At 48.1% G+C, this 17,369-nt stretch overlaps 1 protein-coding gene across 5 annotated transcripts in view; it reads left to right on the top strand.

The window, feature by feature from the left end:
* The window catches only part of LOC140411094 (TOG array regulator of axonemal microtubules protein 2-like), a 205,094-nt gene that overhangs the window by 80,674 nt on the left and 107,051 nt on the right, over positions 1 to 17,369 (top strand). For all 5 annotated transcript variants that reach the window (XM_072500123.1, XM_072500120.1, XM_072500122.1 and 2 more), the window contains one exon: positions 13,556 to 13,682. In XM_072500123.1, coding sequence (XP_072356224.1) covers positions 13,556 to 13,682 — 127 coding nt within the window. The remainder of the gene's footprint in view (positions 1 to 13,555; positions 13,683 to 17,369) is intronic.

Here is a 17,369-nt window from a genome sequence, read left to right as displayed (position 1 = left end):
ATTTGACATCAGCATCTCTGCAAAACACCTCAAGTTCTTACTACCAGAATGTATAATTTCATACTTCTCTGCATAGAATTCAGTTTCCACGCGTCCTCCCATTTACCAGCCTCTGTACCTTGAAATCTATCACTGTCCTCTCACAGTTCACAATGCTTTCAGGTTTTTTGTCACCTGCAAACTTTGAAATTGTGCACTGCACACCCAAGTTTAGATCATTAATATCATTCAAAGAAAAGCAGCGGCCCTAATACTGAACCCTGGGGAACCCGGTGATATAACCCCTACAGTGTGAAAAACAACAGTGCACCACTCCCTGCTGTTTCCCGTCACTCAGCCAACTTTGTAATCGAGCTGCAACTGTCCCGTTTGTTCTGTTGGCTTCAACTTTGCTGACAAACCTATACTGTGGCGTTTAATCATTGCCTTTGGAAGCCCATGAAACCATGTCGATTGCATTACCGACCCTCTGTGTGATGTAGGATGGAATGTTCTGCTCACCCCCTCCCCAAAACTGAATATTCCCACCTGAGGTCAGTGGACCTTTAAATTGTCCGTCCCACTTGCGACAATGCCCATGATAGGCAGGACTGGAAGATCTACCCAATAGTGTCTTTCATCACCCAAGGACGTCCCAATATGTTTTCCGACCAATGGCTGGAATTCTCTGGCCGTTGGGATTCACTTTTCCCGCCGACTGCACACGCCCATTCGTGCGTTTCCCAGCGGCCTGGAGCGGCTACAATGGGAAATCCCATTGACAGGCGGCGAGAAGACCGAATCCCGGTGCCAGTGAACGACATGCCGCCGAGGTACAGGTAGCCGGGGAAGCTAAGAATCGCACCCTATGAAGTACTTTTGAAGCTTAGTCACTGCGGCAATAGATCCCCTCCCCTGAGAGAAAGTGAAAGCCAAGGATGTGACATAAACTGGTGTAAAAACACCATTTCCAGGGAGAACCATAATATAGAACATACAGTGCAGAAGGAGGCCATTCGGCCCATCGAGTCTACACAGACCCACTTAAGCCCTCACTTCCACCCTATCCCCGTAACCCAATAACCCCTCCTAACCTTTTTGGACACTAAGGCCAATTTAGAATGGCCAATCCACCTAACCTGCACGTCTTTGGACTGTGGGAGGAAACCGGAGCACCTGGAGGAAACCCACACAGGCACGGGGAGAACGTGCAGACTCCGCACAGACAGTGACCCAACGGGGAATCGAACCTGGGACCCTGGCGCTGTGAAGCCACAGTGCTATCCACTTGTGCTACCGTGCTGCCCTAAAGAAAGATGTGGGGCCTCAGTGGGGAATGCCGTTTCCTGCACTGAGGAACCCCGATCGCCGAAACTCCTCAGTGCAGGGAGAGATCAGGACGTCATTTTTAATTGCCGCCCGATCTCACGAGCCCCTGCGTGACCATCAAACCCTAACTCACTGTAAACGGGTCCCCACCCATATTGCCCACCCATATGGCACCCTTATGGCACTGCCAGCATCCCTGAGTACCACCCTGCCCAGAGGGTATGCACCTGGGGGCCTCCAATCCCCTGGGAGACCACAGGTGCCGTTCCGTCTGATCCCCATTTGTGGAGACCAGCACTGACCGGTGCTCGCCCCAGGTCTCCAAGGCCAAAATATAATCCAAAGCAAACAGACTCTGTCCTGAAACTTCACCAAATATGCAGTGAACAGGATGTACCCTGTCAGCATTTGAGCCAGTAGACACCTAGGATCTCCTATTTTCTGATAAGAGACGGGATCCGGTGGTAGTTTGAGATTGAGTTTATTGCAAAAACCTTGTACACTCTCAAATAGAGACAAAAGAAACAAAAGCCCAGCAGGGCATAAGGAAGAGAACAAAGGAAAGAGAACAAAGAAGAGAGAGGACACCGTGTGCACCAAGAGCTTTTTTACCTGCACTCTCTGGTACCGCCCCCCATCTGCCCCTCATTGGCTCACGAGTTTTGAATTGTGACTTCTGAGTGGTGCTCCATACCATCACTCACACGCTGGTATCTAACTTATTGTCTCTGCACATTCGCAGCCTGGAAGGCTGGTGTAACATTTCACTTTCACTGCAAAACTGCAAATGTATAATCTGACCTTGACTCAGAACAATACAAGCTTGTATTTCATCTACAACCCAGCTAATTCTTTATTTGACTTTCCCACAATTACAATATTTTCAAAACCTGGTTTTAAGATTTCCCCACAACACCCTTCAATATCCTCATTGCATCATTAACCCACGTTATCCAGCAGCAAAGGACGGGGGACTGTTAAATTGAAGGGGAAAGTTACCCACTCACCCTAACCTGTCAGCAATTTAGATTTATTGTCACGCATACCGAGGTACGGTGAAAAGTATTGTTCTGCGTACAGTCCAGACAGATTGTTCCATACCTGAGAACATAAGACATACGCTAAATACACAATGTAAATACATAGACACAGGCATCGGGTGAAGCATACGGAATGTAGTACTACTCAGTAGAGAAGATGCATGGAGAGGTCAGTTCAGTCCATAAGAGGGTCATTCAGGAGTCTGGTAACCGCGGGGAAGAAGCTGTTTTTGAATCTGTTAGTGCATGTTCTCAGATTTTTGTATCTCCTGCCCGATGGAAGGGGTTGGGAGAGAGAATAAGCCAGGTGGGAGGGGTCTTTGATTATGCTACCCGCTCACACAGAGGGTGGTGAGCATCTGGAATGAGCTGCCAGAGGCAGTGGTAGAGGTGGGTACAATTTTTTCCTTTAAAAAGCAGTTAGACAGTTACATGGGCAGGGTGGGTATAGAGGGATAGGGGCCATATGCGGGCAAGTGGGACTGGCTTAGTGATAGAAACTGGGCGGCATGGACAAGCTGGGCCGAAGGGCCCGTTTCCATGCTGCAAACATCTATGACTCTACCCAAGGCAGCAGGAGGTGAAGACAGAGTCAACGGATGTGAGACGGCAGCAAGGACATAGGAACATAGATAATAGGAGCAGGAGGAGGCCATTCGGCCCTTCGAGCCTGCTGTGCCATTCATTATGATCATGGCTGATCATTGAACTCAATAGTCTTATCTCGCCTTATCCCCCACTGCCCTGCCGTCCGTCACCTTTGACCTCCTTCGCCCCAAGTGCTATATCTAACTGCTTCTTGAAAGCACACAGGGCTGGATTCTCTGTCCCGGGATGCCCGGAATGCATTTCCCTATGGGACGGAGGATTGGGATTTGTTTATTTTGCATTTTGAAGAGCCAGTTACCGTCAACTGCTGGGGAGTGTGTGTGTGTGTGTGTGTGTGTGTTGGGGGGGGGGGGCCTGACCATGCTGTCCTTCTAAACTAAAATCTTCTACACTTCCGGGGTCCGTAGCCCTCTATTCCCAAAAAATATATTAAAAACATATTTGAATACACATGTTTACACACATGCACCGGTCACATTCTTACACAAATATACACCAGCCTAAGTACACACCCTTGAATGCACAAAGCAGCACGCACATACAACAACTCACACAATCGGACATATACACAGCCATGCATATACATAAATGTATATTATGTGGCTGGTTTAGCACACTGGGCTAAATCACTAGCTTTTAAAGCAGACCAAGGCAGGCCAGCAGCACGGTTCGATTCCCGTACCAGCCTCCCCGAACAGGTGCCGGAATGTGGCGACTAGGGGCTTTTCACAGTAACTTCATTGAAGCCTACTTGTGACAATAAGCGATTTTCATCTAATCACAAACACGGATGATACATGCATGTACACTTGCCCAAATACAGACACATATAGCCATGTGCGTACACTGTACACACCAGCTCATATACATAGCAGCAGGAAGTTATTACATGGGTATTTTTCTGTTTCAGTAACAGTTACCAGACACTGTTCACAGTTTAAAGTGAATGTGCTCTGGTGACTCAATCCTTGGAAATCAGTGAGCTGCCAAATCTATTTTTGTGCAGCTCTGCACAGTTATTCATTATTTTATTTGTGGTCAAAAGTGGGTGCAGCTAAGCTGGTGACTGGTGGCCCTTTCAGAGCTCCTGAAACCACATCAGCACATGTGACAGTGCCCACGTTTCCACCCATTTCTACCCTTTGGCAACAGCTGGCAACCGTCTAGACCAGGCTGTGTTTATGGACCTTGAAACGACTGTAAGATAACATGTTGGAAGGGGAGAACTTTGCACCGCAGCAGAACATTGCTTTCTCATAAGCTACACCCGAATGATTTAGCTGATCTCAAGGAGCAGCAACAGTGGGCAGCGAATTACAGGAAGCAACAATAAATCATGGAACACTTTAGGGTCATTTTGGCTCAAAGTGCCTGCCTTGCTGCCAGCTCCACATCAAAGCCACCTACTCCCACCCCATTGTCTTGTTGTTTTCCCACGTGAACTTTCATATTTTTCATCAGTGGAGACCCAGGTTCCTGAGACTCCTCTGCCGCCACGTTGGAAGGGATACAGGATGGCGGCTATTCTGGCCGTCTATGCTCTGCGGCAGACCCAGTAGGACTGAAGCTTGAGCAGATCTGAGTCCCAAATCTACCTCGAAATAAAGGGTCTCATTTTTTCGAGGGGATTGATGACCAGACTGATTCCAGGGATGGCGGGACTGTCATATGAGGAGAGATTTACTAGTTTGGGATTGTTCTCGCTGGAGTTCAGAAGAATGAGGGGGGATCTCAGAGAGATTTATAAAATTCTAACAGGACTAGACAGGGTAGATGCAGGGGAGATGTTCCCAATGGTGGGCGTGTCCAGAACCAGGGGGTCACAGCCTGAGGATTCAGGGTAAACCATTTCGGACAGAGATAAGGAGACATTTCTTCACACATAGAATGGTGAGCCTGTGGAATTCATTACTACAGGAAGTAGTTGATGCTAAAACATTGAATATATTCAAGAGGCAGCTGGATATAGCACTTGGGGAGAATGGGATCAAAGGCTATGGGGGGAAAGCAGGATTAGGCTATTGAGTTGGATGAACAGCCATGATCGTGATAAATGGCGGAGCAGGCTCGAAGGGCCGAAAGGTCTCCTCCTGCTCCTACCTTCTATGCAACTATTGGGCCTTTGTTCCCTCAGAAACATTGGGGGAAATAAATAGTTTTTATCTTTGACCATTCCTGGACCTTGGCCTAATCTTTGGAGAGGCAGTTGCTGCGCTGACCTCGAGCAGCTCCATTCAGTTTCTACAGGTGGGGCCTAGCTGCCTAACCTGCGGAAGTCAGCTGTTATAACCCTGCATGGGACTCATCCAGCTGGAAATGATTGTTCCCTCGTGCTGATTAGGCTGTGAGTTAACCAGCACTAGTATAACAGGTCAGCTGCTGTACATTGACAGAAAGGAGTGAGGACTCTGAGATGTGTAACTGGGTCCTGTGTAAAATTGTTGTTATGCTGAATGATGCAACCATCAATTCACACGAAGCCAGGAGTAGAAGTAAACTGTGGCTTTAATTAACTAGAACAGTGCCTGCCTGCGACTGGTCTGCTAGTGAGAGCCGCCTACAGGGCTACTGCTCTTTATCCCACCCCTCAAGGGGTGGAGCCAGGGGCGGAGCCCACAAGGGCACCAACATAATACCTTACAGGTAATACCTTACAATGGACCATAGGTGGAGCCCACATGGGCAGCAGCGTGATACAGTGACATACATGGTGAATGGTTACTGCAAAACATTTACCACACTGAATAAATGTCTTTGTGATGAACTCTTTGGGCCCCCTTTGCTGTTTACTTCATGAGCCTGTCTCCGTGACTTGGGACAAGATCAGGGTACAGTGGCAGCTGGAAATGCCAACAGTCCTTCACCCAGACCAACAACTTCTAACCTCTCCATTTCTGATCCATTGCTAAACATAGACATAGAAGCAGGAGGAGGCCATTCGGCCCTTCGAGCTTGTTCCACCATTCATTATGATCATGACTGATCAACCTGTGCCTCAGCGTTACTGATTCACCCACCAATAGGAAACTCCTTTCACTATTCAGCTAACTGCTGTGACTCAGTGGTAGTCTTGCCAGAGTCAGACGTTCTCAGGTTCGCCTCCCTCATCATGGTTTCAAGCTCCTAGTCGAGGTTGGTACTCCATGCAGTGTTGAGGAAGTGCTGCACTGTCAGAGGAGCGTCGGGGGTCTAGAGATTCTGCCTGCCCTCTTGGGCGGTTGCAAAATGTCCCATCACACTTTGAAGAAGAGCAGGGGAGTCCTGCCTAATGTCCTGGCCAATATTTCACCCTCATTTAATGTCACTAAGATAGAGTGTCTAGGATCTTGCAGTGCATAAAGGAGTGGCTGCACGTTTATATATTATTACAATGACTACACTTCAAAGTGGGGCAGCACAGTAGTTAACATTGTTGCTTCACAGCTCCAGGGTTTCAGGTTCGAGTCCCGGCTTGGGTCACTGTCTGTGCGGAGTCTGCACGTTCTCCCCGTGTCTGCGTGGGTTTCCTCCGGGTGCTCCGGTTTCCTCCCACAGTCCAAAGATGTGTAGGTTAGGGGATTGGCCACGATAAATTGTCCTTAGTGTCCAAATAGGTTAAATGGGGTCACTGGATTACGGGGATAGGTGTGGACTTAAGTAAGGTGCTCTTTCCAAGGGCCAGTGCAGACTTGATGGGCCGAATGGCCTCCTTCTGCACTGTAAATTTTATGATTCTATGATTCTATAAGTAATTAATTAGATGGTGGAGACCTGCAAAAGGCACTGTGTAAATGTGGAACTATCACTTTCAGAGCCGTGGACATTTCTATTACGTGAGTGTGAGACCCTATCTTGGCCTGCTGCAATACTCCAGTGTAGCCCAACGCAAGCTGGAATCTTCCAGCTGGGCACATTACAACCCTCGGGACTCAATGTCGAGTTCGGTAACTGTAGATTGTGACCTTTCTCCACCTTCTTTCTTTTTAAAAATATTCCATCCATGTATTGTGTTAGTGCAACACCCCCTCCCCCTCCCACACCAGGTTCTCTGACATTCTTAAAGTTGCTACCTTTTGTTGCAGTTTCTACATTTTCCCTCCTTTCAGTTCTGACAAAGAGTCTGTGGATTTGAAAATGTTAACTCTCCTGATAGATCTTGGTTCCCCTGCTGAGTTCTCACAGCACGTGTCTGTTCCAGTTTCTGATTCCAGCACCTGTAGTATTTTGCTTTTTTTTTGCCTGTCTTTAACAGAAGGTGTTTTATTCTCATTATTTTCTGACCTTGTGTCACAGCCTTGAAACTAACCCAATCACAGCATTTCCACAACACTCCCTCTGTTGGCTATATGTGGCCATTACAGGATTTACTCTTAAACTCTTAAAATATTCCTCAAGCACAGGAGGAAGTCCCAAAAGACAATGAGGTATCTTTGAAGTGTGGTCACTGCTGTGAGAAACACCGCTCACCTGTTAATAATTTACGCTTAGTCAAATTCTGAAGAAGTATTTATTATCGATCTTGCAAGAGCGGGTGCCGCCAGTAAGCGATAGCAGACACAAAGAATTCACACAGCATCACTTTGTTATATACAATCCATGAAAATACAATCCGTGAGAAACAATCCGTGAGAAACACATGCCACAAACTATAGAAAGGGCAGTTCCCTTATCAGTGATCCCTTATTTGGCCTCCCCCTTGCATAGTGATTCCTGTCCGCTCCTGGTATATCCTTGGACCGTCAATTAAAGATAAGAATGAGGCCCCCTGCTTGCACCTGCTAGCTTCCCTCTTGCTTAGCAATTTCTGTTATTGTACATCCCGTTCTTCCCCGAAGGTCATCCTGGTACATAGTTACAACAATTCGCTCACTACAACTTACTCAGAACTTGACATGTTAATTTTCCCATCATGCTTCATTGTTGACATCTTAATTGTGAACCAGAGTTAATACACGTAAAAACAACACAAAAATGTTCATTTCTCACACTGCTGTAATGTAGGGAACACGGGAACCAATTTGCGTACAGTTAGCTCCCACACGTTGCAAAGAACAAAGAACAATACAGCACAGCAAACAGACCCTTCGGCCCTCCAAGCCTGCCGACCATGGTACCTTCCGAAACTAAGACCGTCAATGTGCAATGTGATAATGATCAGATATTCTATTTTATTTGAGTGTAAACAGGTTCTTGGATTAACATCGCTCTCAGCATCGAATCACAAAAATTTATAACATGGAAGGAGGCCATTCAGCCCATTGGGCTTGGACCAGCGAACAAATAATCATTGAACACAGTTCTTCTTCTGGCTCTTAGTCATTAGCCTTGTAGTTTATGGAACTTAACGTGCATATTCAAGAACTCTATACCGCCCTTTCAGACAGTGAGTTCCAGAATCTCACCAGCCCCTGGGTGACAGAAATTCCACTTAAATCCCCCACAAAACTCTGACCTCTTGTCCAGAATCTGTGCCCAGAATTTATACACTTCAATTCGGTCTCCACTCAACCTCCTCTTCTCCAAGAAGACAACCCTAGCCTGAGGCTGGATTGTTCTCCATCCTCCTGAGTGGGATTGAACCCCTGATCTTCTGGCTCAGAGGTGAGCCTCGACAGCATGCTACCATTGGCTGAGGAGGAGACAATAAGCAAAGAGTCCCACTCCTGATCACTATCCAGTGACCTCCCCACCCCCTTCTCCTGCAAGGGAACCTTTGCTCTTTTCCTGCTCACTATCTCTAAAGCATCTCAGTGCAGGTGGATGGTGAAGGCTGAGAACAGGATAGGACTGGGCCATGCTACTCACTACGGTGAGGTTAGCCTGCTCACTCTCATCAAGTGGACTGGCCATGAGGAACCTGTGAAACTGTAATCTAGCAATGGGGGACGGGCACCACTAAATGATGAGGTGAAAGAATATGGGAACTCACCGTGCTTCTCAGGGAGAGCTGGACCAGTTTCAGGACAGATTCCTGCCAGAGGCAAGAATCCTGAAATGTGACAAGTAGGCCCAATGTGGTCTCCAGCGAGTTTTAATTATTTTAAAGTATCAGAAAGGAATATTCTGGTTCCCCACCACCAGATACGTTTTTTTTAATAAATATTTTATTGAAAATTTTTGGTCAACCAACACAGTACATTGTGCATCCTTTACACAATATTATAACAACACAAATAACAATGACTTATTTTATAAACAAAAAATGAATAAATAATAAATAACAAAAATGAAAACTAACCCTAATTGGCAACTGCCTTATCACAAGTAACACTCTCCAAAAATATAATTTAACAGTCCAATATATAATTATCTGTCGCAACGACCTATACATATTATACAGTATATATTAACAACCCTGAGAGTCCTTCTGGTTCCCCCAGCTCTTCTTTCCATTTCCCTTTTAGTTCATCTACCATAGTCTCCCCCTCGTCCCTCATTTCCCTATATATATCTGACACCTTACCATCCCCCACCCATGTCTTTGAGATCACTCTGTCCTGCACCTCTTGTGTCGGGAGCTGCGGGAATTCCCTCACCTGTTGCCTCGCAAAAGCCCTCAGTTGCATATACCTGAATGCATTCCCTTGGGGCAACCCATATTTCTCGGTCAGCGCTCCCAGACTCGCGAACTTCCCATCCACAAACAGATCTTTCAGTTGCGTTATTCCTGCTCTTTGCCACATTCCATATCCCCCATCCATTCCCCCCGGGGCAAACCTATGGTTGTTTCTTATCGGGGACCCCCCCAAGGCTCCAGTCTTTCCCCTATGCCGTCTCCACTGTCCCCAAATCTTCAGTGTAGCCACCACCACCGGGCTTGTGGTGTAGTTCCTCGGTGAGAACGGCAATGGGGCTGTCACCATAGCCTGTAGGCTAGTCCCCCTACAGGACGCCCTCTCTAATCTCTTCCACGCCGCTCCCTCCTCCTCTCCCATCCACTTACTCACCATTGAAATATTAGCGGCCCAATAATACTCACTTAGGCTCGGTAGTGCCAGCCCCCCCCATCCCTGCTACGCTGTAAGAATCCTTTCCTCACTCTCGGGGTCTTCCCGGCCCACACAAAACCCATGATGCTCTTTTCAATCCTTTTAAAAAAAGCCTTCGTGATCACCACCGGGAGGCACTGAAACACAAAGAGGAATCTCGGGAGTACCACCATCTTAACCGCCTGCACCCTCCCTGCCAGTGACAGGGATACCATATCCCATCTCTTGAAATCCTCCTCCATTTGTTCCACCAACCGCGTTAAATTTAACCTATGCAATGTGCCCCAATTCTTGGCTATCTGGATCCCCAGGTAACGAAAGTCCCTTGTTACCTTTCTCAACGGTAGGTCCTCTATTTCTCTACTCTGCTCCCCTGGATGCACCACAAACAACTCACTTTTCCCCATGTTCAATTTATACCCTGAAAAATCCCCAAACTCCCCAAGTATCCGCATTATTTCTGGCATCCCCTCCGCCGGGTCTGCCACGTATAGTAGCAAATCGTCCGCATACAAAGATACCCGGTGTTCTTCTCCTCCTCTAAGCACTCCCCTCCACTTCTTGGAACCCCTCAACGCTATCGCCATGGGCTCAATCGCCAGTGCAAACAATAATGGGGACAGAGGGCATCCCTGCCTTGTCCCTCTATGGAGCCGAAAATATGCAGATCCCCGTCCATTCGTGACCACGCTCGCCATCGGTGCCCTATACAACAACTGCACCCATCTAACATACCCCTCTCCAAAACCAAATCGCCTCAACACCTCCCACAAATAATCCCACTCCACTCTATCAAATGCTTTCTCGGCATCCGTCGCCACTACTATCTCCGTTTCCCCCTCTGGTGGGGCCATCATCATTACCCCTAACAGCCTCCGTATATTCGTGTTCAGCTGTCTCCCCTTCACAAACCCAGTTTGGTCCTCGTGGACCACCCCCGGGACACATTCCTCTATTCTCATTGCCATTACCTTGGCCAGGATCTTGGCATCTACATTTAGGAGGGAAATATGTCTGAAGCATTGTAGCGGGTCCTTTTCCTTCTTTAAGAGAAGCAATACCGTTGCTTCAGACATAGTCGGGGGCAGTTGTCCCCTTTCCTTTGCCTCATTAAAGGTCCTCGTCAATACCGGGGTGAGCAAGTCCACATATTTTCTATAGAATTCGACTGGGAATCCATCCGGTCCCGGGGCCTTTCCCGCCTGCATGCTCCTAATTCCTTTCACCACTTCTTCTACCTCGATCTGTGCTCCCAGTCCCACCCTTTCCTGCTCTTCCACCTTGGGAAATTCCAGCCGATCCAAGAAGCCCATCATTCTCTCCCTCCCATCCGGGGGTTGAGCTTCATATAATTTTTTATAAAATGTCTTGAACACTCCATTCACTCTCTCCGCTCCCTGCTCCATCTCTCCTTCCTCATCCCTCACTCCCCCTATTTCCCTCGCTGCTCCCCTTTTCCTCAATTGGTGTGCCAGCAACCTGCTCACCTTCTCCCCATATTCGTACTGTACACCCTGTGCCTTCCTCCATTGTGCCTCTGCAGTGCCCGTAGTCAGCAAGTCAAATTCTACATGTAGCCTTTGCCTTTCCCTGTACAGTCCCTCCTCCGGTGCTTCCGCATATTGTCTGTCCACCCTCAAAAGTTCTTGCAGCAACCGCTCCCGTTCCTTACTCTCCTGTTTCCCTTTATGTGCCCTTATTGATATCAGCTCCCCTCTAGCCACCGCCTTCAGCGCCTCCCAGACCACTCCCACCTGGACCTCCCCATTATCATTGAGTTCCAAGTACTTTTCAATGCACCCCCTCACCCTTAGACACACCCCCTCATCTGCCATTAGTCCCATGTCCATTCTCCAGGGTGGGCGCCCTCCTGTTTCCTCCCCTATCTCCAAGTCCACCCAGTGTGGAGCGTGATCCGAAATGGCTATAGCCGTATACTCCGTTCCCCTCACCTTCGGGATCAACGCCCTTCCCAGCACAAAAAAGTCTATTCACGAGTAGACTTTATGGACATAGGAGAAAAACGAAAACTCCTTACTCCTAGGTCTGCTAAATCTCCACGGGTCTACACCTCCCATCTGCTCCATAAAATCTTTAAGTACCTTGGCTGCTGCCGGCCTCCTTCCAGTCCTGGACTTCGACCTATCCAGCCCTGGTTCCAACACCGTATTAAAATCTCCCCCCATTATCAGCTTTCCCATCTCTAGGTCCGGAATGCGTCCTAGCATCCGCCTCATAAAATTGGCATCATCCCAGTTCGGGGCATATACGTTTACCAAAACCACCGTCTCCCCCTGTAGTTTGCCACTCACCATCACGTATCTGCCCCCGTTATCCGCCACTATAGTCTTTGCCTCGAACATTACCCGCTTCCCCACTAATATAGCCACCCCCCTGTTTTTCGCATCTAGCCCCGAATGGAACACCTGCCCCACCCATCCTTTGCGTAGCCTAACCTGGTCTATCAGTTTCAGGTGCGTTTCCTGTAACATAACCACATCTGCCTTAAGTTTCTTAAGGTGTGCGAGTACCCGTGCCCTCTTTATCGGCCCGTTCAGCCCTCTCACGTTCCACGTGATCAGCCGGGTTGGGGGGCTTCCTACCCCCCCACCTTGTCGATTAGCCATCCCCTTTTTCCAGCTCCTCACCCGGTTCCCACGCAGCTGTATCTCCCCCAGGCGGTGCCCCCCCGCCCATCCCCTCCCATACCAGCTCCCCCCTCTCCCCAGCAGCAGCAACCCAGTAATTCCCCCCTCCCACCCCCCCGCTAGATCCCCCGCTAGCGTAATTACTCTCCCCATGTTGCTCCCAGAAGTCAGCAAACTCTGGCTGACCTCGGCTTCCCCCCGTGACCTCGGCTCGCACCGTGCGACGCCCCCTCCTTCCTGCTTCTCTATTCCCGCCATGATTATCATAGCGCGGGAACCAAGCCCGCGCTTCTCCCTTGGCCCCGCCCCCAATGGCCAACGCCCCATCTCCTCCACCTCCCCTCCTCCCCCCATCACCACCTGTGGAAGAGAAAAAAGTTACCACATCGCAGGATTAGTACATAAAACTCCTCTTTCCCCCCTTTTTAACCCCCCTCTTCGCCCCCCACATTCGCCCCATCACTTTGTTCAAACGTTCTTTTGAATAACCCGCTCATTCCAGTTTTTCTTCCACAATAAAAGTCCACGCTTCATCCGCCGTCTCAAAGTAGTGGTGCCTCCCTCGATATGTGACCCACAGTCTTGCCGGTTGCAGCATTCCAAATGTTATCTTCTTTTTATGAAGATAACATTGGCCTTGGCCCGATTAAAGCTCGCCCTCCTTCTCGCCACCTCCGCACTCCAGTCTAGATAAACGCGGATCACCGCGTTCTCCCATTTACTGCTCCGAGTTTTCTTTGCCCATCTAAGGACCATTTCTCTATCCTTAAAACGGAGGAATCTCACCACTATGGCTCTGGGAATTTCTCCTGCTCTCGGTCCTCGCGCCATCACTCGGTATGCTCCCTCCACCTCCAACTGACCCGCCGCACCAGATACGTTTTAATTGTCCTCCAATTATTTGCCTCTCCCAGCAGATTGCATGGTCTGCGTTAGTCATCATTTTGCTGTGTATAAAGCATTTTTTTGTTGCTCCCCCTAGCCTTCTGGAAATATTGAGGACAGCGCGGGCCCAGCCCAGTGGCACAGCCAGATGGCGAGCAGCCCGCAGTCTTTTGAGAAAAGCGGCATCGAGCAGACCCCGGACATGAGCGGGGACTTTACAGAAGGTGAGAGTCATCGAGTGGCAGGGGTACAGGAGTCTGCTTCACATGGAGCAAGGCCCACAACATCGGACTGGCTGCTTGATTCGATTCTGTCAGCTCCTTGTTTTCCCACATCCCTCACCATCCACATGCCAAGAGGGGAGAGATTCCCTATTCTAGAAAAAATATTAGCCATCCATTCCCAAGCCTCCGCTGGAAGCAGCCACTCAGAGATGGGGTTGGGTTTGCAGGATCACCCTGAATTTGATGCTCCATGGGGAAGGATTGACCAATTCTATCTCCAACATTCCCAATTCTGGGACTAAGAACTCCCTGAGGGTTAGAGGTTTGGTAAGGGGGAGGGAGGGTTGGCGGGGGATGAGTTGGAGTTGTGGTTGGTTTGGGGGACCAGGTGGGCACTACAGGAAAAAAAGCATTCTGCAGGGTGCCACGCTGATGCTGTGGTTAGCACTGTTGTTTCACGGCACCAGGGACTTGGGTTCATCCCCAGCCTTGGGTGTGGAGTTTGCCCGTTCTCCCTGTGTCTGCGTGGGTTTCCTCCGGCTGCTACGGTTTCCTCCCACAGCCCAAAGATGTGCAGGTTACATGGATTGGCCATGATAAATTGCCCTTTCGTGTCCAAAAGGTTAGGTGAGGTTACAGGGATAGGACAGGGGAGTGGACCTAGATAGGGTGCTCTTTCAGAGGGTCGGTGCAGACTCGATGGGCTGAATGGCCTCCTTCTGCATTGTAGGGATTCTAAGATTCGATGATCCTTGTTGCATGACACTGTGACTCACTCTTCACTCTCTCCGATGATCGGAATCAAGGTTTATGCAGGTCTTAGAACATTGTTGAGGAAAAGATTAATGAGGGAATGAATTTGCATTGACAGTGATCTTTAGTGTAGATAAATGCACGAGGGTTGGGCTAACACCATAGCATGTGTATCCCAAGCTGTGCTCTGAACTGAAGTCTGATAGAGGAGGGTAGAGAGACCTGGGTATTATAGCATATGAGTCGGTACTGGTTCACAACCAGTGTTGAGAGGCTAAAATGAGAGTTACTGGAGAACTAGGATGCATTGTTAAGATGAGCCAAAATGATATAAAAGTACATTGTAGATTCCTTGAACAAGAGCTTGGCGACACCTCATTGAATCATGATATAGATTGAGAGGAACACCTAAGTCAAAAACTGTTGGATGTTGCTGCATGTATTGTAATACAAAAGTGCCCGGCAGAGCAAAGGTTGACATGGGACTGGAGAATAGCACCACCCATGTTATGATACACAGTCATATGGTAATAGACACTGGGAGGGAACAGTCTAGAAGAACAGAACTCTGTTAATAAGCAGCCTACTTCCATGGAGCAACACCATACATGACCACACCCTGGATCTGTGAATAGTTAAAAACTCTGATGTGGAGATGCCGGCGTTGGACTGGGGTGAGCACAGTAAGAAGTCTTGCAACACCAGGTTAAAGTCCAACAGGTTTGTTTCGAATCACTAGCTTTCGGAGCGTAGCTCCTTCCTCAGGTGAATGAAGAGGTAGGTTCCAGAAACATATATATAGACAAAGTCAAAAATGCAAGACGATACTTTGAATGCGATTCTTTGCAGGTAATTAAGTCTTTACAGGTCCAGATGCAGCAGGTTAAAGAGGTGTGAATTGTCTCAAGCCAGGACAGTTGGTAAATCCTGCCAACTGTCCTGCCATGACCCCTCTGATGGAGAGCTAGAAAACTGCTCAGAACCCAAGGCAGCTGAGCAACAGAAAAAGACGCAAGGCCCTAAGAGGCACAATCCGCAATGTAGTGAGCAAAGGCTGTACTTACACTATAGAAGAGGTGGTGGACCCAGCCTATAGAGGATAGCTGAAAGAGATCTGCAGTTTAAAAAAAGGCTGAAGTTTTAAAAAAAGTTGAATGTTTATGAAGAACTCTGTAGAGAACATAAAATGTTGAAATAAATCAGTGTCATGGACAGAAATTTAGAAAGGTCAAACACATTTGTGTTGAGGAAGCGACTACACCAGACACAAGAGTGCTCTCGCACAGTGTTTTTCAAACATTTTTTCCCCCGAGGCCCATTTTTACCAATTGGCCACCCTTCGGGACTCACGCCAGTTGACTTTTGCAACGCACGACTTTCACCTTTAATGTGACAGGTGAGCCTGTTTGGTCCTCACGATGCTTTGTTATCCAATGTTACATTTCTGCTAAGAACTTTAACTGACAATTTAAGTTCTCGCTTGAAAACAATCAAGAGGTTTGTCCTCAAACTCGCCATGCTTAGTCTTCAAATGCCTTTGAAGTTTTGAGGGTTTTAATCTTTAATTTGCCAGTACTTCCCTGCATGTAACACACATGCGCTTTGCATCCTGATTTGCAGTGGCACAATTAATAAATCCATATCTCAAGTAATCATCTTTATGCTGCTTTCTTCTTGTTCTCAGCTTCTTCTTTGCAGGTTGTTCACCAAAGGCCCTGGAGCCCACACCAGCACTGCTGGCAGCTACAAAATGGCGGAATCTATCTCGCACCCAGTGCACGTGACATCAGTGTATGGGGCATATGACTGCTCTCTGTCGCTGCTTTTGGAGAGCAGACTTCATCGATTTAAAAAAAACTCTGCTCCTGGGTCAATGCGCTAACATCTGGAGGAGGCGGTCTGCCTCGCTGGGCTCCGGGTCTGCGCACTGCTGGGAGGGTATACGCAGGACAGCCGGCATTCTAAAAGCCAGTCGCAGCCATTGGGCACTGCATCCTGTGATCAGGAATGCCCTGACCGATAGCCCGCGATCCTCCCGACACCTGCCCGCGACCCACCCGCTGGTTGCAACCCTGAGTTTGAAAATGACTGGTTTAGCAAACTCCCAATAAAACGTAGAGGTCAACAAGAGATCCCAGAGAGAGAAAAGCCAATTCCGCCAATGGCAACCAGGGGCCCCAGCGGGAGGGCAACTTTGCTGAGGGCAACAAGAGACACCAGAGAGAGGAAAATCTTCCAAGGTCAACACATAACCTCAGAGAGAGGGCAATGAGAGGATAAACAGTTTAAGGAACAGTTAATTGTCCTTCAAGATCGAATGCAAAAGGAATGTGTGACCATTCAGCAACATGAAGAAATGAAGACTGTCCAAAACAGCAGAATGGAAGCAAGATTTGACAAGAAACAACCCATTGAAAAACCTTCACACACTGCAAGAATCCCTTAGGGCAAAGGTTATTCCTCTGAGAGATTACAAAGAGAAGCAAAATGACTTTAACGTCACCCTGAACAAATTGAAGAACCTGTCGGCAGGGAAGATTGTGCAACGTTCTGTATTCCAGGAGGACGACGAAAGTGATAAGAAACGGACTGGAGAGCTGAAAAAGGAGTTGAATGTCAAGGAAGAGGCATTAAAAGGAAAGGCTGTAGAGCTTGCCAAGCTGTGAGTGGGTAATGAAGCCAATTACAGAACTGAACCAAGTTAAGACTGGACTGCAGGCAGTCCTGGCCAAAGTGAAGGACCATGACCAAGTTCTGGTGCAGACACAAAAGGAATAGACAGAAGGGCGATTGGAAAATGGAAATCCAACACTGAAGTGCAGGGAACTAGAAGAAGAAAAAAATGAATTAAAGAATAGATTCATAAACTTGTCCAAGGCTTGTAAATAAAAGGGAAACAAATGTTTGGCTGGACTTGTGTTCCTTACATGGGGC

The sequence above is a fragment of the Scyliorhinus torazame genome, chromosome 4, assembly GCF_047496885.1.
Source record: "Scyliorhinus torazame isolate Kashiwa2021f chromosome 4, sScyTor2.1, whole genome shotgun sequence".
NCBI lineage: Eukaryota > Metazoa > Chordata > Chondrichthyes > Carcharhiniformes > Scyliorhinidae > Scyliorhinus > Scyliorhinus torazame.
The sequence above is the reverse complement of the archived record's forward strand: the minus strand, read 5'-3'. Positions and strand labels throughout refer to the sequence as shown.